Genomic DNA, 23,101 nt, shown 5'->3' with positions numbered 1-23,101 from the left:
TTTATCAGATATTTTATGACTTTTGCCGTTTCGGGTTACCGTTCTAGTCCTTGCTGTTTTCTCAGCTGTCAAGAGATGTCAAAGTATTTTGATTAGATTAGAGCGAGTTTTTTACTTTTTCCGCTAATTGTTTCGAAGTAAACCGTGAGATAAAATTTAATAATGTCCCGTGAAACGATTTCTCGATCCCCCCGAGTGTCGTTCATCCACTACGACAGAGATTACACGTAAAATAATGAGTTAAGGCCACCGCGAGACTTCGTTTAGTTTGTAGGCTCATTTTATTTTGTTTTGGTCATTTCCTGTATTTATGACATTGAATTTGGAGTATCATTTAGTCGACTTAAACCCACAAGGTACGTACTAACCTCATAATGTCATCACCTTTATCCCAAAATCTTTCAGAAATGGCAAGAGACAGAATTACGAAAAAGTGGGAAGTCTTCGCGGGCCGCAACCGATTTTACTGCGATGGCAGGCTGATGACGGCCCCAAACGGGGGCGTATTCCTTTTGACAGTATTTCTTATCACGGGAACTTGCACCCTGTTTTTTATCTATGAGTAAACACTCCCATAATAGTCTGTTTGCAAACTATATAATTTTTTCAGCTGCCATTACTTGGCGGAAAACGTAACAATCGCGATTCCTATCATTGGTGGCTTGCTATTTATATTTACGATGTCTTCCTTGTTGCGCACCAGCCTTTCAGATCCAGGTATTATTCCAAGAGCGACACCAGAAGAAGCTGCCTATGTCGAAAAACAAATCGGTGCGAAAACAACCCCTGGATTTCCCAAATGTAACTAAACCGTTGATTTATTTGTAGAAGTCACAAATTCGGCAAACAGCCCCACTTACAGGCCCCCACCTCGTACGAAAGAGGTCCTAATCAAAGGGCACACAGTCAAATTAAAATATTGCTTCACTTGTAAAATATTTAGGCCGCCGAGGGCCTCACATTGCAGTCTTTGCGATAATTGTGTTGATAGATTTGACCATCACTGCCCTTGGGTATTGCATAAAACAGAAGTTTTAGTTAAATTAGGGATTTTTTTAGGTCGGAAATTGTGTCGGTAGACGAAATTATCGTTTTTTCTACATGTTTATAGTATCGTTAGCTTTTTTGGCCGTATTTATATTTGCTTGTGCCATAGCTCATTTAATATTAAGTAAGAATTTATTTATTTGTTTTGATAATTATTCTAGCAATTTTTTTTTCAAGTTACTAAAACTGAGGGTCAATTTCTTGACGCCGTAAAACAATCACCACCAAGTGTCATAGTAGCAACAATTTGTTTTTTTAGTGTTTGGAGTATTTTAGGACTTGCAGGCTTCCATACTTATCTGACGACAAGTAACCAAACAACAAATGAAGATGTAAGTTATAGACAAACTTTATCTTCTCTTTAATTGCTTTATTTTCTCATAGATTAAAGGTTCATTTACTAGTAAGCGCGGACAAGAAAATATGAATCCTTACTCACAAGGAAATGTCTGTTTGAATTGTTTTTATATACTATGTGGCCCAGTAACTCCATCGCTACTCGACAGGTTCGAAATTTCGGACTTAGAACAACACTAAAATTAACTTGAATCGTTTTTATTTAGGCGAGGGATCGTTACTGATGACTATCGAGCCGAAATATCACGAAACGTCATGCCAGAAATAAATCAACCGATGAAAAACTTTGGAATTCCTATACAAGTATACCGTTGCGGACCGCAGACTAAACGCTTTAATGATGTGTGTTTTATTTCAGAACGGTCCGAGTCAGATGACTCTAAACGCGTCGGAAATGCCCGGAATTTACCGACAGACGACGGAAACAACCGGTATGTACAGTCCGCTAAAAAAACATCTCTACCGCGCCCAACACATGATACCGTCCAAGAATTGTGCCAGTCAGAAAATCATACCATCCCATGCCCCCTTGTTACCCCCTTATGACTATACTCCGTCACGTAAACCTCCCGATCCTCCACTGGAGGTATTCAAGAACAGTCGTTCACTTCCGCAATTGAAATCGCCTCCTGAAAATGGGGGCTATTATCCAAATTTGAGACCCTATACACCGCCCGAAAAACGCTACAATGCGAATTTCGGCCGGCAGGGGGTCAAGCCAAGGCCGAGGAGTTGCGTGTATGAGAATGTTCACGTTCAGGAGGAGTTTTGCATGAATCGGGTTAAAAACGATAAAGTTAGTTTGACACCAAAAGTTAAGAATTTTCCGACTCCAGAGTTTAGTCGGATGTATATTCAGGAGGGTTTTCAAGGGGGTAGTTGAGTGCGTTTTGGGGAAAGGGGCGTTGAGACGAAAATAGAGGTCGGGGGTTTTTAAACCATTTGGTTTTTCGAAATTGTTTATTTTAGAACGGAATAAGAGTCAAAATTGTTAAAAACCATCAATCATATTGACAGTGACGTCTTGTGCCATGATATTTTTTTTTTAATATATAAGCAATAAATTTAGCGCTTCCTGTAGTGTTGATTGAAGTCAAGACACCAATTTGACCCTTGACCTTTGCGACTTTTAAAAACGCACCCTTTGTAAGTCTCGACTTGCAGCAGTTGTGATTAAATATCACTCCATTTAAAATTAGAATTTTGATCTTTTTAACCATGACATTGTGATTAACCTCAGTGCGATTTTATAGGTAATAATAGAAATGAAAAATATTTTATTATTAGAGTACCGTTGTATTTATTAATCGTTGAAATGAATCAAAAGTAGTATTCATAAATAATGTGAATTAAATGTAATCAAAACTCGAACATACAACTGTGTTTTCTCGCTTTTTTATATCTTTTCCAACTTTTTTATATACCTGTTGCTTCGAGTTTTTATTTCGTGTCTGTTATTTAGTTTGTAAGTTTATTTATTGTTGCATTGACGCGAGACGCATTGGCGGAGGTTGTCTTATTCGGTAAGTTTTGTTTTGTGCATGTTGAAAGAAAGAGATAAAAAGTGGCTGCACATCTACGCTTGATTGAATTTTTTCGTTTGGCTTTTTAGAGCTTCCGATTTAGTTGGATTTTTAGTCGCAGTGTTCTTTCCTCTCGAAAAATAATGAAAAATGATTAAAAAATATTAACCTTTTCAGATAGCAACGCTGGTAGTGTGACGCATCTAGTGAGCAACGAGCAGCCCCTAGCCATCGCTCCGGCCCTGCAAAAATCCTCTGAGCAACAGTACGTGTCTCAGACGAGTCTGATTCAGCCGCCGGTCTATAGCAATATCCTGAGTCACGGTCAGGTCACTCTGAGCAAGTCTCAGAGTTACGCGAATAATTTGAACGTGACGGATAAGAGTGATGTGGGGGACTTGCATCTAGATCCCGTGGTTTTAAGAGACACGGAAAAGCGAAAAGACGATAAGCTAGACAACGATATGACTCTTCAAGAGAAAGAGAATAGTTTGTTGAGTGCGAGTAGATTGCGACTTTTGCAAGATACGACGATGATTGAAAGTGCGTTAGATCTAGATTCGTTGGACGATTCGAGTTTAGGGACAAATAGTCAAGCGGGGCTTATGAAAGTTGTTGTATAGTATAATTTGGTTATTTTGTAGTTCGTACTTTAAGTTTTAAATGAAATATATTTATTTTTGTAAAGTGATATAGTATACAATGTAGCGAATGTTTTATGTTGTACATTACGTTGGAAGTGAGTAAAGTCGGCCGATCTTACAGTTTGTTGAAAAGATCGGAGACTTTAATGATGCAATTTTTTGTTACTGCTGTTGTATAATTGCTTGAAATGGTGCAAATTTTCTAATTGTAAGTTTAAAAATTCATATTTTTGCTATACGTCGATATTTAGATGAGAGTAGATAAATATAAAGTATTCATTCTGACTTGTGGTTTTATTTATTCCCTCAATTACTTATACCTGAAATAAAAAAAAATCACGTGTCGCCTCGACATTTCATGTGACGTTAGTAAAATTAAAAAAAAAAATTTTAATTGAAGCTTGTCGATCCTGAAACCTCAAAATGTCTAAAATGTGGGAATACAGCAAATTGTGGGGGCTACGTTTTACCGAAACCTTCCTCCAACTCTTCTCCGAGAAAAATTCCGATGGGACGAAAAAACTCCGCTTTAAAGCCAACGAATTAGAACAAAGATTCGCGTAATTTTTTTTTACTTGACCGGCAAAATCTCATTTTTTTTTAGAGAACAGTTACTTCCAGCCGATATGGTGTATATTTCCACATTTTTAAACGCTCATCCTGAAGTCGTTGACGTTGATCTGAGCTACAATGGAATCGAAGACGAGGGTTTAGAAACCCTTTGCAATATCACGCTCGCCCACCAGAACAACTTGCAACACCTTAACTTATCCCACTGTGATATTACACCAGTGGGGATGAAAGTCTTGTATTTCACAGCCGAGCAACACGGTTTTGTTAAATTGAAAACCTTGAGACTCACTGGAAATAAATTGGGACCCACTGTAAAGACACACTTTCCGCCTTTGAACATCAGTTTAATTGTGGTTCCAGGGAGGACATTTAGCTGCTCTTTTCGCCCCTTATTGCCCCACATTAGAATACCTTGATCTCGGAGACACTGACCAAACAGCCGATAGTGTCGACTGTATTTTCCTCCAGCTCTACCGAAGTCAAATAAAAATACTCGACATATCACGAGTCATCCCCTGTAATAATATGTCTCAAGTTAACAATGTTTTTTTGAGTGAAAGCATCTCGGAACTTATTCGAGTCGGTTCGATTTGATTCCGGTAAACTCCCTAATGGTATTTTTGCAGCTAAATCAGACAATAGTTGAAATACATGCCCAGAAAAGCAGTCTTGACGCTCATGATATTGAAAGTTTGATACTAGGATTAAAACTTAACACTTCTTTGAAATTCCTCGATATCGGTTATAATAATATTTGCTGTGTCGGAGTTGAATTTCTCTCAGAGTGGCTTAAAACGCGTCCCCCGCTTTTAGGGTTGTGTATTGCTGGAAATAATATTAAAAATCATGGCGGTGTTGCTTTAAGTTTTGGAATGCCGTTTAGTAAACTGCGATATTTGGATATCAGTTATAACTACATTGGTAATGAAGGAATCATCGCCATTTTGAACAGTATTAAGAAACCCTACATGCTGAGGTATTTCCTCTTGTGGGGGAATTCCTTCAGTCACCCCGCTAATAAGGTTGTATTTAATCTCAATGGTGACTATAATTGGTGGCCGCTTTTAGATAATTCAGAGGATGATGTTATCCACTGTTTTCGAACAAAGGGGTATAGATGTGAAGATTTATGAAGTTGATGGGGTGTTATATGCCGCACGATATCCTGTTGATAAATATAAACAGCAGTATTATGGCGTTATGGATTATGGGTGTGCCGTAGAATTGAAGATTAAGAAGAATAAAATCGAAACGCGGGATGATAAGCCGAGAGCGTTGGTGAATTTTGTGCACATTGATAGGTATCCGGAGATTGAAAAAAAGCCGAAACAAGTGCAAGTGTCTGAAGAGAAAGAAAGAAAAGTGAAAATTTGCGAAGATGAAGTGGAATAAGTGGTCAAAATGAGACATAATTTAATAAAACAGTACAATAAATTGAGAACAAAAGTGAATAAAAACGACTGGGAGAATTATTTTCGTACTTTTTAACATTAAACACGCTTTATTTTTTTACTTTTTTAAATACATTATCATATGAAAATTTAACCTCTTAGAAGGCTGTGAAATGGCTTTTGCTACTGTAAATTATCTTAAAAGAAAGAAAGTCAAGCCCTTCTATTAGAGATTAGAGAATAATTTTTTTATTTCGGTGTTAGAATAAGTCTATTCTCGATCGTATACAGAGTAATTCAAAAGTGTCGAGCCGACTCTCGAATGGTAATAGAAGACCCTCAGCTACGCATAAAAATGAATACAGATTTTTTTCAAGTTTTTTTTTGAGAAAAAACAGAACTCTGTATGAGGAGATATAAGTAAAAAGCCTCAAGCATTATTAAATGCCTATACATTCAATTTTTATACTTACTCAAGCTAACTTAACTTAACTTTTGATAATAAGCAATAACTTATAAAATACGATGTGATTGACGACGTATTTTATAGAAGAGCAACATAACGGCAACATAAAAGGTAGATAGTAGATATATAAGTTTAAATGCAGCACCATAGAAACAGTATAAGATATTAGTGTTGGAAAAAAGAAAAATTCTAATTTATACTACTTTTTATGACGCAGTAACTTTTTTTTTAATTGACTAATTTTTAAATAACGCTGTAATGCAGCCGAATCTTATAATACCTAAATAGTAAATACAAGAATAAGAGTAGGTACCAATTACCTAGCTTTTGATAATTCAAAAAATATTTTTAATTAAAGTTTGATTGTTAAAGTTGATTTTTTTTACAAGAGTTGTAACATGTGTTGGCGTCGGTGATATGAGTGTGTTGTGAACGGACCAAAATTTTTTATACGCCTGGCGCATGTCAGACTAATAACTTTCAACACGATGGTTCGTTCACAATCGAACTTTTATTAATGCTTTGATGTTTGAAGCAAAAGAGGTTAAAAGAAAAGAAGAAGAAAAAGAAATGTTGGAAAAGAAAGAAAGATTTATTGAAATAAAAAAAAATAACTAAAATGCAAAAGGACGTTTCTTCTGAAGTTACTGTTTAATCTGGTCTTTAAAATTGTTTTACTTATAAAAATAATTATAAATAAAAATAATTAGTAAAAAATAATTCTCTGTGAACTTTAAACAATTGCTTAATTTTTGTTATAAATAGGTTTTGTCAAAAGCATGATAATTTTTATTTAAAATATGTCTTAATTGGTAATTAATTTTTGCTTTTATCATCATTTATCATTAAAATCGAAAAGTTTTGTTACCAGAAATAGAAATATAAATAAATAAATAGGTAGATAGACTTTTCCCCGACCGAGATGTGTCGGTCGCATGTGGACAATAAAAAATAATTAAACGTGATATTTTTTTTTCAATTATGTGTGTCCCCAATAAGGGACGCATCTCGCCTTAATTAACTCGTACAGGAAGTCTCCGTTCTCTTTAATTAGGGCCCGATTCCGCTTCGGAGGCCATCGCGTCGTCATTTTGGCATACCTTGAAAATCCATTTAAATATAGACCGTGAAAGTCGTCTCCTCGTCGACAAAAACCCGACCCGAAATGGCTTTACCATGTCCATTAGGGTGGGCACCCCGGCGAGTGGCTTTCGACTTAAAAACGCCTGTGCATGTCATTACTCTCTTGTCTAAACAAAAGTCCGATCCTACGACAATAAAAATGACAGTTCCAAGTATCGGTCAGATTTTGAAACGCCATTTTGTCTGTAAGCAACAGGTGTGTCCAGGTGTGAGTATTGGACAGGTGCGAATAGTTTAAGGCGGGGCTAAATTTGGGAAAAATGGGTGAAAGCGGCGTCGAGGAGCGATTAAAAAGGATAATGAGTGTCCATTCATCGAAGCGCCGATGAATGAAACCGATTTATTTAAATTATTTTCGACTTAATTGATTTGAATAAAATACGAAATTGTTGGGGAATGGTGGAAAAACGACGACAAAGAACTCATTGAAAGGAAATCAATCTCGAGGAAAAGTGTCTGCACGCCGTTTACAATCACTGACGTTATTTTTAACGTCACTGAAGAGAAAGAGACGATTCATAACGTAAATTTCTACTAATTACATTATGCTTTATACTTCATTATGCCTTGTATACAAGAAGAGCAAATATTTATAAATCAAGGCGTAAAAATGTTGTAAACAAGGCGAAATGTTAACACAAGCTTGGGAATACGATTTTACTCAATTTCTACTGAAATAAAAACCAACTATTATTTTATAACGTTGTTTCGGCACTCATTGTTTCACCAGGTACATTTTTATGGTGGTAAGTTTCGCACGTTTTACCTGACAAGTGTGTGCCAAATGTTGGAAAATTGTCGATCCTACAATAAAACCATGAATGAATTAGACGGCCGAGTCCAGATGGTGGTGCACTTACTTAATTGCATTATTTTTACTACCTAGTAGACGTGCCCGGGCAAAAATTTCAAAGGTGTGCAGCATGTGCCGTTTTTCCAGGATTGATACGATTATGCCGGGGTGGCGGAAGGTTCTAATAACACCCAGCTGGGAAAGCTCCAGCAATAACACCCGGATTATGGGAAGTTCCAGCAATGTTTATACATATTTGCAAGGGAAAAACCCGACAAGGGTACCGAAATGCAAAAATTTATTTGAAAGGTTTGCATTGTCCCATGACGGACTTGTCATGGGACGACGGGAAAGAGTAAGTCCGACAGCTTTTAATTAGGTATCATTTAGTAAAACACAAATTAAAAACACTTTTTTTTGTAAATACAATTAAAATACTTACTTCTTTTTTATTCAAGTATCTAGCAATCGAATTTTGTTTCAATGCTTGACTTTCTTAAAGTAGGTGTACAAAACTGAATTTTTGGCAAAATTTAAACTTTTTACAGTTTTAAATACGCTAATTTAACAGTTTTAGACACTTTTTTTAATCCCAAAAATTTAAGACAGAATCAAATGGGCACGACCACTTTGGTTAAGTTCGGAAAATCTTGAGGAAGAGCTCGGAACGCAACTTTAAGAATTTATTAAAAAAAAACTACTGATTAAAAAATAATTTTATTCACAATCACTAATGTAATATGCAGATTACTAACCTTTTAAAGGTTGGAAAACACATCAATAAATCTCATGAGGAGTAATAATATTACTTCTCTTGGGCGGTAATATGCAGGATTTTGTAGTAGTTTCTCTTACTTCCGGGGAGCAAACTGTTCCATTTCAACGATTTTAAATCAGATTAACACATTATTTCAATATTTTCTTTGACATTTCTGAAATGTCAAAAATCAAACGTCATTTGGATGACCTACCACGTTTGGACCTTAACTTTGTTAGAATTTTATTTTACTCAAATTTTTGACTGAAAGTAATGTGATTGTGAATAAAATCGCATACAAACCTCGGTGGTAATGGCATTACCCCTCGTGCTTTATCCGATCTCGAGGCTGGTATACATAAGCACTCGGGGTAATGCCATATTTACCACCTCGCTTGTAATGTACTACCTATTACTTAATTAGAATAAGTTTTTAGATCATAGTCTTTATTTAAAAAAAAAATAATTATAGGTTACTATTAAAATTTTTTTTAACAAAAACTCAAAAATAGGAATAATCGAAAAATGTTATTCTTGATAAACGGTCACATTTTAATTGTACTTTACGCTACAGTAATTATTTTTTTCGTAAAAAAAGGTTCCATACTTTTTATTCACCGTGTACCTACAGAGTGTTTCACATAATTTTACGAGGCCTGCGCCTGTAAGATGCAATCAGTAATACATATTCCAATACGAACTCGATTACAAAATTTGAAAAATGGGATAATCTTCTCTAGTTAGTTCACCCTTTCAAAAATTACAACATTTTTAGTTAGTTAGTGATTAAGATAGATAAACTACAATCATATTCATGCCGTCTCTTGATAGAACAAGTGATAATTGTTTCTGAAAAACTGCAGTTTTATGACTATTAATGAAACAGTGATTAGTTTGACAACTACTGTCATGGGTTTCCAAAAATTAAATAATTAAATGTGTGTTTTTTGTATCCAATGTTCTGTGACTTTTGTATATCTGGGTGCGTACATTAGGCGCAAGCCTCGTAAAGTTATGTGAAACACCCTGTATACATATAGAAAACATTGTTAAGAAGAAAAAAATAATTACCTAGAAACTATTAGTGGTTCGTCTCAACCGCACAATATAGACTTTTACGCCTCAAAATATATTTTTTTCATGTACTTATTTAAAAGTATGTGTCTTTAATTTTGTTACATTTATAAGTTGTCGTAAAGTTCATGCCATGAGAAAAAAACATTTGTGCTTTAAATTGAAATTGAAATTGAAATAAATATAAGAATTTTAGGTTTTTCAAAATGTGATCCATCTTCCTTAGACTTACCCTATTTAATTTTTATTTCAATAATTTGACGTTTTTTGTCACTTTTTTAATGTTTAAACTTGAAGATTATAATTTTAAATGTCGCCAGACTTGTGGTTTGTAAAATCTAGATTTTTTTTATGAAAGTCCTATTACAAACAAAAAAATATATACCTATAGAGGGTGTGTCAGAACTCGCGCTTCAGAGAAAAATTTCAAGTAAATAAGATACCAGGAACATGGAAAAAATGTTTAAAAAATTCTGCCTAAAAATTTTAACATTAATTTTTTGACATTGTACAGTTTTTATGTCTATTTAATTATACTGATGATCTTGTATATGTTTTTTTTATAATTATTTAGTAAAGGTACAAAAATTTTGACAATAAGAGCCACAAATAACATTAAACAGGGTTACAATTTAGGATAAAGCTTCTTTATTTCCTCTTCTAATTATATGTAGCAAGAAAACTTGGAAAATTATTTTTCCAACAGAAATAAATTGAGTCAAAGTGCAAAATTTAGACTTTCATAACTTTGAAATTTTTATAGATTGTATTTTTTAAACATTTTTCAATGTTCCTGGTATCCTACCTTACATGGCATTTTTTACTGTGGTGCGGATTCTGGCGCATCCTGTATTTTCGTCTCTTGTTAATAAAATACATAGTTAAAAAGGTTTTTAAGTTTTTAATTAATTGTTATTATCCAACTTAATAATAAAGCAATAAAATTCTTTCAAAAACGCGTTTTTAACTAATATTTACTTGTATTTAGTATTTTATTTTTATTTCATTGGTAGGTATTTAAACACTATACATTTTTAGTCAAAAAAAAAAACAAACGTAATGGAAAAATTTCGCTTTGAAAACCTGGCAATATTTCCTGCAAATGAAGTGAAAATCACATAAAACAGAAGCCCAAAAATGTTGTCTTTTCCTCTGTTATTTAAATCCCCCGTTAATCGTAAAATTCCTCGCCGGAACCGACCCCTTGACAGTTACATCTTCCATAATTCATCAATTCGGCGAACCTTGAGAAAATAAATGAATATTTTTCTGCCAACTCGTCCATCTGTCTCTACCACTGTTGAAAAATTTACATCTCGAAAAATATTTGTCTTAAATTGAATCTATAAGTGATCAGAAAGTGGTAAAAATTCTTGCTTTGGAGATAAATGGGCAACAAGTGTTGCGGGGGGCCGGCCCCACAGACCCAGGGGCCGCTAACGACAGGATGTGCGCCTCCTCTCTTCAGCTGCTCCATGTCCATTAAAAGTCGCACGTCCCTTCCGAATTAGAAAACCCATCGTGGAACACAATGGCGCCAGAGTTCCCGCGGGATCTGACGTCACCGGATCCAGAAAAATGTCGCTGGTATTTAATTACTCTAATGAGTAATCTCGATGAGAATTGTCGTGGAGTGTTGATACCTCTTTCGAACAGAGTAAAAGCACCATAACTCATCACCAGCCACCCCGGCGTGACACATTTACCATGTCGCGGTCCCCTCGAAGACTAATCTATCTTATCTAGTGTTACACTCGTTGAAAAAATATAATCTTAGAGAGGGTAGGCAGTTTTTTACGGCGAGATCGAATCAAAGCCGAAATTCTCTTTGATTACCGCCTCGATGGATTAGAGAACTAATTCGGGTTATATTGGGCACATCAAATAAATTGCTTTGCTAAAATCCCGCTCTAATTGACTTGAGACAAATTACACAGATTTATTTTAAAATTAGATAATGTTTCGCTTGCCAATACAAACAATCGCATCGTGAAAGCCAATTGCGAACAAATTTTCTAAAGCAAGCATAAAAGTGAATTTATTACAAATGGGAGGGTTTCACAACTAAAATGGTCATTCTATTATAAGACGGTAAAATCAGTGATTTATAACCGTTTTTCGACAGCTTTAAGTAGCTCTACAGGCCTGACAATTATACCTACTACTAAATGAAAATCTTGATGTTTCCTGTCTCTAACTACTTTTTCCTGAGTTGTAGCAATTTTGTCTCAAACAAAAAAAAATGTGCAAAAAATACAAATTTTTAATAAATTAGGATTTTTCTGAACATACATTTAAAATTTAAATTTTAAATACCTATTTAAAACTCCGTAGAATATTATTATGTCGAAATTATTTAAAATCTGTTCCCAGTTGTTGGAAAAAATCATGTAGGTAACAAATAAAANAAAAATAAATAAATGTTTATCGAATGTTATACCTATAGCAACTAAATATTTTTTTTTATATACTGTTATATGTTCAGAGTAATTTTTATCATAATAAAAAGTAAATTTTGTATTTTTGAAGATACAAGCATTATTGGTTTTTGCAGAAGCCAATCCACGAAATGAAAATTTTCTAGGAATTTTTAGAGTAAATAAACGTCGAATTGACAATTTACAATTATCCTTTTTTGGTTTTACAACATTATTTTTTTTATTGTCAATGTTTTTTTTTTTTAGATAAGTTAGAGAAATTGAATTATTTATCAAAGCTAAATTTACCTTAAGATGCGGCTAAAATGGTTTGTGCTTTGATTTAAATTTTTATTTTTTGGGGTTCAGCCCAGCTTGGTTAAGGATTATAATTTTTAACAATATTTTAGATTTGAAAAATCAAGTATGTCTTGGAAATTAAAAAAATATATATTTTTCTGTAAAGTGCTTTTTATGCGACAAATACGATAAAAAGTTATTAAGAAAAGTTGTGTAGAATTAACTTTTAGGTTTCTATACCACATTTTAAAATCATCGGCCAACTATAATTTTTCATTTTTTCCAAGATTTTTTTTATAGCAGAAACGTATTTTTTTAGTCGTAATAAAAGAACTGCTAAAAATAAAATTCTTTGATTTGTGAATAAAAAACATAAAAAAATGAAAAATCATAGTTGGCCGATGATTTGAAATTTAGTATCCAGGTTTAGATGTTGATTCTAAACAACTTTTCTTAATAACTTTTTATCGTATTTTCCACACAAAGGCACTTTACTCTACAAAAAAAATAAGTTTTTGAAAATCTAATTAAAATTATGTTAGAAATTAGTCTTTAATAAAACTAAGCAGGACTGAACCCCAAAAAATAAAAATTAAAAACGATTTTTTTTTATCTTTTACAACAGTCGTTTTACCTACCCGGGAACACACTGTATATTATTTCAATGATTGAATTTATTGAGAAAATGAAGTTTCATATAAAACTGTTGTATCGGTTTTATTTGTTAGGAATAGAAGTAGCGATAATTAGCACAAAACTAGGTTCAAATTGATGGCTACATGACGTTATTCTAAGTTAGCACGACGTGATTTGGTTGGTTTTAGTGAATCTGGATCAAAAACAATTTTTTTACAAATCAGAATGTTTTTCTTCAGGACAAATTTTATCTTAACTGTTCTTAATAGTTTAAAGTAACTTTTACTTAGATATACCTACTTTTTAAAGCGTATTTTATTTTGTCATGTGGTAAATGAAATTTTGTGTACAAAATTACTATTTTGTTTTTTGATTATAGAATTTAAACAATGAGGCAAGTATCAAGGTAGTTTTTACGTTTTTGCCTTCTGTTTTCACTTTTTGTTGTAGAAAAACAGTGAATCTTAAAAAATTCTGAATGTTGAATGAAATAAAAATTCAATTCGTTCTTCATTGAAGCATATTTATTTATAATCTTGAAATTAAGTATCTTTACATTTTGTAAACATTTCATTATGGATATTCGGTCTCATTCAAACCCAAACGGCGCTTTTGCACTAAACCCAAGAATGTGCTTGATCCAATTCCATCAAAAATTGTTTAAAACAATTTTAACAACCCATAAAAATCGCATAAACCCATCGCGAATTCTGACCTTTCCTTTCCATTTAAACAAATTTTCTCTGTAATTTTCTGAATCATCATACAAGCTGGCAACAAGTGAGAGATATAAATAGTTCCCCATCAATGGAGACAAGCGAGACGCCACTACCCAACAAAAAGTCCAAACGGGATGAGACCCCCATATCCCAACATCCGGCGAATCCCACGAGATGAAACGAGACAAGCGAAGACAATTCGAAGAGTAGGGGGCCGCTCCCCACATTCCCATTGGTTGCAAGTTTATTTAAGTAAAGTAAAGTTTTTGGAAGAATCCTGCATTTAGTAGTAAGATTTCTGATGCCAGGATGTATGAAAGTCGTGACGGTGACAGTTCGTATTACCCCCCAGGGAAGCTGATGGACCTGACCAACTCCAACGAGAAGTTTCTCCCGACTGTCTTGCCCCATCAGGAGGTACCACCGCCCTACGGGTACTACCACAAAGAACCGCCATTCTTCTACGAGGACCCCAGCTACGAGGAGCGACACGATTTTGTGACCCCCTACATCAAAGTGGAGACCGACGAGGAGGCCCCCGTGCTCAAATCGCGCTCTTTTGGTCGCAAACGAAAGAGCATCTCCTCCGACGAGGAAAACTCCTTCCAGGGGAAACCCAAGTCACGGAGGAAAGCCCCCCAGAGCTTCGAGGATATCCAACACCAGAGGGTCATGGCGAACGTGCGGGAGCGCCAACGGACGCAGAGCTTGAACGAGGCCTTCGCCTCCTTGAGGAAGAGCATCCCGACCATGCCGTCGGACAAGCTCTCCAAAATTCAGACTCTCAAGCTGGCGGCCAGGTATATCGACTTTCTCTACCACGTCCTCTCCAACGAGAATGCCCTGGACGTGGACCTCATCGGCAACGTGTGTTCCTACGTCGTCCGGGACAAACTCCTCAAGGCCTTCACCAGGTGGCGGATGGAGGGTGATTGGAGCGACTGTAACTCGCAGTGATTGTGGGGGTGGCCTATTGACGTAGTGCGCGTTTTTGCTCGGAAGGATAAAAAATGATAACATGATATGATGAGAACGATTCGGTACAGCTGTTGCCGTTTTTTGCGGACAAAAAATTAACGACGGGTTGAATTTCGGTGGAAAAGTTTCAAATGGAGGACGTTTATTCCAAAGTTACTGGTTTTTTAGATTTTAGGTAAAGTAGAAAGCCGCAAGTATTGTAAGTTTTGTACCAAATTTATTATAGTGTATTTATTTTTGTTGAAATAAAATATTTTTTATATTTGGTGTTTTATTTGCCGACGCTGAAAATTATTATAAATGTGGTCGGAGATGTGGTGGATAGGGGATTAGGAAATTTTGGGATAATTGCATTTCACAGGTAAGGGATTGGGAATTCCCCTGTAATAAAATGGTCCTCTTTCGAATTGGAGGAAAAACCGGTAATAAAGGGATAAGATTGTTATCATTAAACAGTAAGAACAACAATAAAACTGTATGAAAATAATTCCCTTTACTAAAAATATATCGTTTGTAATTAGTACACACGTTAAAATTTGAAACGTTTTTCTGTTTCTATTAACACAATACACACTTGTTCTCCCAAGTAATGAACTGAGCTTTGTTCACTACATAGAAAAACTTCATCTTTCGAAAAAATTTCAAGATTTTGATTGACTTACTGCCTTTGATTTTCTGAAATAAAGTAACTTTTAAATTGTCTTAGAACCAGGTGTAAGAAAAAAGTCTTTTCAATTAGTATTTCAATCATTAAAATTTTACTTTTCACAGCTTCTGTTTTCTTTGACAAGTCAATTTAACATTAGACATACGAAAAAAATAGTTTCATAATTTTTATTTTTTTAATAAGAAACTATTATTGAAACTGTTGAATTTTTGTAACAAACATTTTTTGCTTTGTCTATTTTTATTATTATGTAGTACAAAGTGATCCACAATGACTGAATATGTTGGCAATCCTGATCCTAATTTTTAAAGCTTATACCATTAGAGTACGCTTTTGATTAAGAACAATTCAACAATCTTGTAGGGTTGTCAAGCAAAACCGTATTCGGTTGCAGTGTTTCAAATTATTAACAAAAATACTTTCAAATCTGTTGCCAACAGACTCAATCTTTCTGGATCACTTCGTATTAATATTCAAATTGAAAATTCATATTTGAGAACAAAATTGTTTGGCTATGGGGCCAAAATGTTTTGGAAATGTTTTTCGGTTTATTATTATTTAGAATGACTTTCTATTTTTATTAATTTCTTTTCGTGAGATGATGTTAGTGTGACATCTCTAATAAATTCATGTTCAAAATTCAAAAACTTAAAAACGAAGAAAAATCAAGAAACTCATTTTGTATATCAGCATCTCTATAAAATAATAGACGATGAAGATGCTTTTATGACTTCTTGGAGCTTATAAAATAATATTTAATTTATAGGAACAGGAAATATATTTAGTAAGAAGTATATCTAATTTTGATTTAGAAATAATAAGTGCGCATGAATTAACAATATTTAAAAAATAAAAAAATAAAAGTAAGAATAATTTTTGTTTGCAGTTTAGTATTTTATATTTTGAACAAAAAGACTTTAGTTAAATATGTTAGAAATGTTAAAAAGGTGAATATAAAGTATGATGGAACCAAGCGGTTTTTTTTAATCATTTGCCTCCAGAAAATAATTAATATAAATTAAAGTAAGATAAAAGATGTGGTCGTATTTTGAGAATGAAATTTTGTTTTGTTTTTGAGTTAGGCGGTTTTTTGTCAATTTGGCAACTTTTGTAAAAAAAATTATAAAATTAAACATGAAGTAGATAATTGTAATCCTTAGATCATTTGCCATTTAATTTAAAAAAATTAAAAATTACCAATTTTTATCTTATAGGTATGGTCTACAAACTACAAAACATTTAACAAACTAGCAAGTTCAACAATAAATTAAACTCGACAACATTGGAAACATAAGAGCTAAAGTGCCTATCTGGTAATATGGAAATTGTCAGTTCTGTTTTTTCTTAGAAACTGAAGCTTGAAAAAAAAATTGCATTCAGTTTTATGCTCAGCTGAAAGAAAGTCTTTTACCACCATTCGAGAGTTGGTCTGACACTTTTAAATCGATTTTCCAAAAAAAATCTAAATTTTTTTTATAGCTTTGTATTTAAAAAAATGCAAAACTCAAAAACAGAAAATTTCATTCCTAGAAGATGATCACATAATTTTTTAGTTATAGCACTTTATTTTTACCAATTAGTTTTTTTTTTAAAGCAAGTGTTATAATCGCAAAAAAAGTGTTTGAAAGATATAAATTTAGTTTGGAAACATTTAATTTCGTTATACTCAAATTAAAATTACTTATTTACTAAATACCTATCAAACAACCTTCAATAGTATAAGTATCTAACTAGCTTACTAATTTGAGTGAGAATTGGTATTCAGTGTGATACACTGAGAAGAAATTAACTTTTTATTTTTGTTAATTACTGTAAAATAAGTTGAAATTTGTTGAGTCAGAGGTAGTGCTAACCATAAACTAAAATTAACAGCCACTTTAACTAAAATTTTATAAACTTTTCGTACTAATTGTAAAAATATAACTTTAATGGTCTAATTGATTTCTACTTTTATTACAAAAGTCATTTTCTATCTAAATGCAAAAACAGAATGGGCCGATATAATGGATTTGAGACACTGAAATAAATCTTCAAAAATGTTTAAATTTATTATCTTCAAAATATCTAATTTAACATGACTTTTTAAATTTATGAATGACATAAATAACAGAAATTACAAGCATTTCTTTTTTTAACATTTGTATGAAGGCAAAAAAATTGTACAAAATTAAAATCTGGGACTTCATTTTTTCTAATTAATTTTTGGCCCTCCAATGTCACATTTTCTTCATTAATGAGCCAAAATCCCTTAAACAACCAAACTGTAAATTGAGCCTCTTGTAGCACTGGAGCCGCGCCTGATTTCATCTTCTTGAGAAAACTGGTAAAATTAGTGGAACCGTCAATGTCTATAAGTCAAAAGAAAACAGACGTGAACATATCTGAAACGTTATGCATCCTCTCACACCACCGCTTCTATTTTTAGTCGGTCATTTTTACCCTCTTTTAATAGGTCAATATTAGCAGTTCGATTTCTTTAAAAAAAAATATTTGTCGGTGATATTTTTGTCACTTTTCATTAAACCGCCCACATTTCTTGTTTCCAATTTTATTTATTTCTTCCTGTCTCCTTTATAACCGAAGCATATAAACTGTCAAGAGAATTTTATTTCGTTTTATTCGACTAAACGCTTTCGTGAAAAATATTTGTTGGAAATTTGAAATAAATTAGAAATAAGGCTCGCTGTCGTGTCATTATTTTTAACGACGTTATGATAGATTATTTCGTGTTAAATCAGAAAAATATGTAACATGGCTTCTAATTTGATTTTCTAGGTAAATTCCGGAATTTGGAATTGCCCAGCGCCATTTTTAGCCCGTAACAAAGCCTCTGTTATTGTCTAAATTTACCCTCGATTTTTCATTTGGTGTCTTTGTTCCGAAACTGATCGAATTGATGATAATTTTTAGCAGGTGCTGTGCGACAGTGAGCCGACTAAAATAATCCCACAATTTTTATTTTTGTCGTTTTGATATGACAAGACAGCGAAAACGATACTTAAAGCCTTTCCTTCCGATGCGAACAAAAGCTCAGAGTTAATAAAATGATGTCTTCGAGTTTATTTTCGTTGTTAAAAGCGGTGTCAAGTTACGCATTACATCTTATTTGTTTACTTAAAAACGACGTCAGTTCATACAGGTCGGTGTATAACTAAAAAATTGTTTATTTTTGCTTGATATTCTCACACCCCAACCAGTGGCTTCTGTATATGTCGCCTGGGATGTTGAAATGTATACAACGGCGTTTTATGTTGGACGACATTTTTCTACAAGACGAACACAAAATCAAAATAAATACAGTTTCCGGCTATTTCGCGGCGAGACGATAAATTATTTGTAATTTGCTAAGAGCTTCCAATTTTATGGCGAACGGAATGGCGAATTGCATCGTAAAGAAACGAAGAAAGGACTCAAGGGGGTTCATGAATAACAATTTTAAAATGTTGCACTAGGGGGAAATGGCGAAATATTTACGAAAACGGCAAGTATGTAGTTATTTAAAATTTACTTCTTTTTTTACCAAACCTAAGGTAAAATTAATTTTAAAACTATAATTTAGTCAAAAATATTTTAAGTCAAAATAATTTGATATTTGTTTTCATTACTTTATTAGATAGCTTATAATCCTCTTTCATCACAAGTGACTGAAAATATTCCCCGGTGATGATAGTTTCTGAATCAAGCAGTGGCGTAGTGAGTGGTATTTTGAAATGAGAAAATAAAAAGAATAAAAACAATAATACTTAGCATTACAACAATAAAAATAATTACAAAAACAAAATAATTATTGTTGATAAATAATGAAATATTCTGTAGGTGGCAAAATTGATATTGTATTTTTAACATTTTTAAAGGGTTTTTTTGTTAAAAATGGTATGCAACAACCAATAATTTCAGAAATGAATAAACTGAAACAGCACTCGCAGAGGCGTTTCTCTCAACATCCCGCTTTCGACTTTATCGAATTTTAATTGTTTTTGGGTTCAAATATCGCCTCCGCCTTCTCCCTGTTGGTCCTTTTTGTCGCCTCGACCCATCGATTTAATGTTCGCATAAAATCGCTTCGTTTTAATTTGTGTACATATTCCTCGTCCGTCCATCATAAAAATTGCAAGATAAAAGAGCGTTTTTATGTAATTTTTAAATGCATCTATAGAGTTCCGCTTTATGGCCTATATAATAGTATTAGTTATAAAGTTAGAGGACTGTTAAAGTCACTGGGCCGATTTATATCTTCCTCATGTCTGCCAACTTTATGAGCACAGACATAGCCTTCCATTATCTGTCCTCACGAAACTTCAAACGGGAAAATTCCTTTTTTCTCCAATTTTTCGCTCGGCGAGATAAACAACCTCGTGGAAAATCCTAATTTCATGCAACTATGTTTTATAGCGGGGCAATTAATTAGGATTTAAAGTTGAACGCGACTTCATAAACTTCGGAGAGCGACGAGTGTATTTTGAGCCGATTGTCAAAGCAAACCAGTAACTGTCGGCTTTGACACACAAACGGCCCAATTATGTTGTGTTTATGAGATTCTAAATCCGGATGAAGCGGCCCAATTCGATGCTAAACATCGCGCTTATGACATTTTATACGGATTTAATTGTGTCACCATGCACTTTTTTCCGCTTTTTTTGGGTTCAAGAACTCGGAGTTAGCCAAGTTCTTTCATAAATAATTTCATTCTTGAAAGTTGGAAGAACGGTTGGGGCACAGCCAAATTTCGTTCAATTTTGGGAGAATTAAAGTTTTAACAACGCAATTGTTGGTATGGAATGCACACATGTGGAGAATGAAACTGTAATCCCATAATTTATGTGCTTTCTTTGCGGTTTTTTAAACTTCGTTTCATTCAATTTAAACGCTGAGTGATTGTATGCAATTTAATTAGTAACGTGTATATTTGGTTGCATAGCCAATTTTTTTTATATGAAGTATAATTTATAATAAACTAATACTAATTTTAATGAAATTAAATAAATATATTAGAACTGCATATTTTGCAACATGCAAATGAATTAGTAAATTGTTTACCAAAGTTTTTGTTTAAAAATATTCATTGTTTATATTTTTGTGTGTGAGATCTCTACTTATTTACGTAAAGAAACCTGTCAAGATTTGTAAGCACATTCGTTGGTTAATTAAAAAGGAAACGTTACTGATTTTAACCAGAACTTGTCTAAACTATCCATTTAGTTCTATTTTTGGACTAATTGAATTTGAAGGAACTAATTCTGCCATTAAGTGTTTTGTGAGGTGTTTTCGAAAAGCTTTGTTTTAATTTAGAGAATGTTCTAGAAGATTTATGTTTACTCGTACATCGTTTTTTACTGAAATATAATGATTTATTTCTTGTTTATTTGCTTTTTGTTTAGTTTATTTCTGTTTCATTTGCTTAGAATGATTGCATTTTTTACAAAACATCTGAAACAGCTCTGGGCTTTGCAGCTGCTTATTACTCTTATTAGGAACAGCTTTTTACCTTTAAAATTTTGAGACACTAAATATTTTCTACATATTCTTTAAAAATATTATTTCTTTGAGATGGAAATTTTAATTTTTCATTTAAGTAGGTACAGTTACGGAATTAAAATTTCAAGCAGTATTTTTCTGTCACTTCAAGAAGTTCACTGTAAACTACCCTTTACGGTCATCATGACTGAGATTTTTTAAGTCAAAATGACATAAACATGATAAAAGTAAAAAATGAGGTTATTAAATATAAAGGTTGTTATAGAGTTTACCTACATTATGAAAATGACAATAGGTACTGCCCGAAATTTTAATTCCGCAACTGTACCTATCTAAACATTTAAAAAAATATTTTTTAAACCTTCAAATATTATTGCAACCTATTTATATTAACGTTAACATAGTTTCTCAACATTTTCAAATTTCAAATTGTTATTACTTTTATCAGTTCAGATCTTCAGTAAAGTTTCTAAATCTTGGAATAATATTTTAGGGTTTTACGTAAAAATAATGAAACCGTGACCCTTCATCGCTTCAGTTACTTTGTTCCTTAGAGATTGAACATTTATTATTTAATCACTTTTCTGTCAAGAGACGTAAAACAATTTCTTTACCCTCTATAAGTCAGAAAATTATTTACTTTTCTGGCATTGTAGCACAAAGGCACTTTACAAGTCACAAAATTCTCAATGCTCCACTTATTTCATTAAAGAAGGCCCGATAAGGCAATGCCAATAACCTCTATCACAACAAAATTTAAATAAGTTCCGTGATAACGCCGATTTTTCAACCTGTTGCGCGGTTTCTATCCCAATCTTTCTCTTTTCATCACCTTCTACGGTATACTGCTGCTTTCTCTTTTCCTTTCGCATGAACCAAAGTTATGTTTATAATTTTAGTTTAGTAACGCGGCGCGACTTACGAACATCGCGGATTGTGCCGTTTTATAAATGGTGACAAGTTTTTTGGGGATTTTTTGGATTTAAGTGAGAGTGGGTGCACACATGCATGGATTAATTCTAGGCAGGTGGGTTTAATTCTTATTTCAAATTGAACAATTTGTTATGCCTCTGGTGTTTTTTCGTTTTTTTTCTTAAAAATTTTTGTTTGTTTGTTTGAGCCCGTTTTTAGCTGAAAATTTCTTGGAATCGGGGAAACAAACCGTTAGTTGTTATCTCATCAATGAACGCTTCAAAGTTGATTTGTTTGACAACAATAGTTGAGACAAAGCAAAAAGAAAACTATGTAGGTATGTGATACAGGTTAGTCTTTCCAAACCAGTTTTTCCAACTTTTCCGAAAAAATTTTCTCATTTCTTCACACCGGAAGGTTTTATGCAATTTCGTTACAAAACCGTGAATAATTACCTGAAGGTTTCTACCAGTCGAATTGACAAAAAAAAATTTTCTCATGACATTCAAATTATTCATTATTCTCCCGCTAACCCATTTTGGAGGTTTCGTGAAATCACTTTGACCCAGATGGAAGGTTCTGTATCAATATTCGGCACATTCCGGAATTCTAATCAGTTGTATTTAGAACGACGATAAATCCATTTAGTTGATATTACATTATTTGTTAAGAGACAAAGCTTTATTAGCTATAAAAATGCACGAACGAGCTAAACCCGTCTGACCTACAACCCGAAGGCAAATCGGTGTGGGTTTATTTACGGACCTACTACTCGACAAAGTAACTCGACGGCTAATTATTATCGAACGTGATTGTTTAGTCCGTGTAGATGTGACGCCTCTGTTCAAATTCAATCGCCAACGTGGTCCAGAATTTCGTTCGCTTGCTAGAAAGTCGGACGATTTTTTTTAGATTGGACGATAGCGAAACTCATTCCAAAATTCTAACACAAAGAACTATCACAAAAATCGAACAATTTTTCAATTTGCTTGGACTCAAACAGTCAGATTGTGCGACCTAGTCTTGAATTAACTTTCATTTTGACAAAAATACAACCAATTCTCTATTTGCTTATAGAAGCTTTAGGTATTAAGAAATATTTCTAATCAAATTCTAAATATTTACATCACAAATATTTATTCACAAAATTTATACCTATGCTCAGAAATTCAAAAGAAAATACGTTTCTTATATTCAGGAAAAAAAAATCCAAAGTTAACTTATGTTTT

The 23,101-nt window shown here is 33.3% G+C and overlaps 4 protein-coding genes across 7 annotated transcripts in view; all 4 read left to right on the top strand.

Annotated features, from left to right (window-relative positions):
• Positions 1 to 65: 65 nt before the first annotated feature.
• Positions 66 to 3,856, top strand: LOC123012535 (palmitoyltransferase app). 2 transcript variants are annotated; one of them, XR_006413222.1, is made up of 10 exons: positions 66 to 356; positions 406 to 562; positions 611 to 771; positions 829 to 1,013; positions 1,060 to 1,171; positions 1,225 to 1,379; positions 1,432 to 1,553; positions 1,611 to 1,707; positions 1,763 to 2,927; positions 3,105 to 3,238. XR_006413222.1 is itself a non-coding variant. In XM_044410541.1 (10 exons), the coding sequence occupies exons 1-10, from the start codon at positions 311 to 313 to the stop codon at positions 3,548 to 3,550; spliced, it is 1,554 nt and encodes a 517-aa protein (XP_044266476.1). In that variant the 5' UTR covers positions 66 to 310; the 3' UTR covers positions 3,551 to 3,856. The 2 variants fall into 2 exon arrangements, 1 of the variants encoding a protein (XP_044266476.1); XM_044410541.1 differs by having other exon boundaries at positions 1,763 to 1,835; positions 3,105 to 3,856.
• Positions 3,857 to 3,924: 68 nt separating this feature from the next.
• Positions 3,925 to 5,743, top strand: LOC123013244 (leucine-rich repeat-containing protein 34-like). 2 transcript variants are annotated; one of them, XM_044411666.1, is made up of 5 exons: positions 3,925 to 4,131; positions 4,176 to 4,455; positions 4,505 to 4,723; positions 4,771 to 5,166; positions 5,213 to 5,741. In XM_044411666.1, exons 1-5 carry the CDS (start codon positions 3,995 to 3,997, stop codon positions 5,534 to 5,536), a joined length of 1,356 nt encoding a protein of 451 aa, XP_044267601.1. In that variant the 5' UTR covers positions 3,925 to 3,994; the 3' UTR covers positions 5,537 to 5,741. The 2 variants fall into 2 exon arrangements, with proteins under 2 accessions (XP_044267601.1, XP_044267602.1); XM_044411667.1 differs by having other exon boundaries at positions 4,016 to 4,131; positions 4,183 to 4,455; positions 5,213 to 5,743.
• An 8,392-nt stretch (positions 5,744 to 14,135) lies between these two features.
• On the top strand, positions 14,136 to 15,080 carry LOC123013107 (twist-related protein 2-like). Its single transcript, XM_044411447.1, has one exon. The coding sequence runs from the start codon at positions 14,150 to 14,152 to the stop codon at positions 14,795 to 14,797; it is 648 nt and encodes a 215-aa protein (XP_044267382.1). The 5' UTR covers positions 14,136 to 14,149; the 3' UTR covers positions 14,798 to 15,080.
• A 6,787-nt stretch (positions 15,081 to 21,867) lies between these two features.
• The window catches only part of LOC123013429 (pleckstrin homology domain-containing family G member 5), a 58,540-nt gene continuing 57,306 nt past the window's right edge, over positions 21,868 to 23,101 (top strand). The window contains exon 1 of one of the 2 annotated variants that reach the window (XM_044411926.1): positions 21,868 to 21,987. In XM_044411926.1, the coding sequence (XP_044267861.1) occupies positions 21,965 to 21,987 (23 nt within the window). In that variant the 5' untranslated portion in view covers positions 21,868 to 21,964. The remainder of the gene's footprint in view (positions 21,988 to 23,101) is intronic. The other variant, XM_044411927.1, reaches the window with a different exon arrangement.

Source organism: Tribolium madens, unplaced genomic scaffold, assembly GCF_015345945.1.
Source record: "Tribolium madens isolate multiple individuals breed KSU strain unplaced genomic scaffold, Tmad_KSU_1.1 Scaffold_96;HRSCAF=242;Tcas5.2_LG5, whole genome shotgun sequence".
In the NCBI taxonomy this organism is placed as follows: Eukaryota; Metazoa; Arthropoda; class Insecta; order Coleoptera; family Tenebrionidae; genus Tribolium; species Tribolium madens.
This window is presented reverse-complemented; position numbering and strand designations above follow the sequence as displayed.

Coding starts and splice junctions, on each gene's coding strand:
- LOC123012535 (XM_044410541.1), top strand. CDS start 311: ATGACATTGAATTTGGAGTATCATTTAGTCGACTTAAACCCACAAG. Junction 357..405: donor AGTCGACTTAAACCCACAAG/GTACGTACTAAC, acceptor AAAATCTTTCAG/AAATGGCAAGAGACAGAATT. Junction 1,380..1,431: donor ACCAAACAACAAATGAAGAT/GTAAGTTATAGA, acceptor ATTTTCTCATAG/ATTAAAGGTTCATTTACTAG.
- LOC123013244 (XM_044411666.1), top strand. CDS start 3,995: ATGTCTAAAATGTGGGAATACAGCAAATTGTGGGGGCTACGTTTTACC. Junction 4,132..4,175: donor GAATTAGAACAAAGATTCGC/GTAATTTTTTTT, acceptor ATTTTTTTTTAG/AGAACAGTTACTTCCAGCCG. Junction 4,724..4,770: donor GCATCTCGGAACTTATTCGA/GTCGGTTCGATT, acceptor GTATTTTTGCAG/CTAAATCAGACAATAGTTGA.
- LOC123013107 (XM_044411447.1), top strand. CDS start 14,150: ATGTATGAAAGTCGTGACGGTGACAGTTCGTATTACCCCCCAGGGAAG.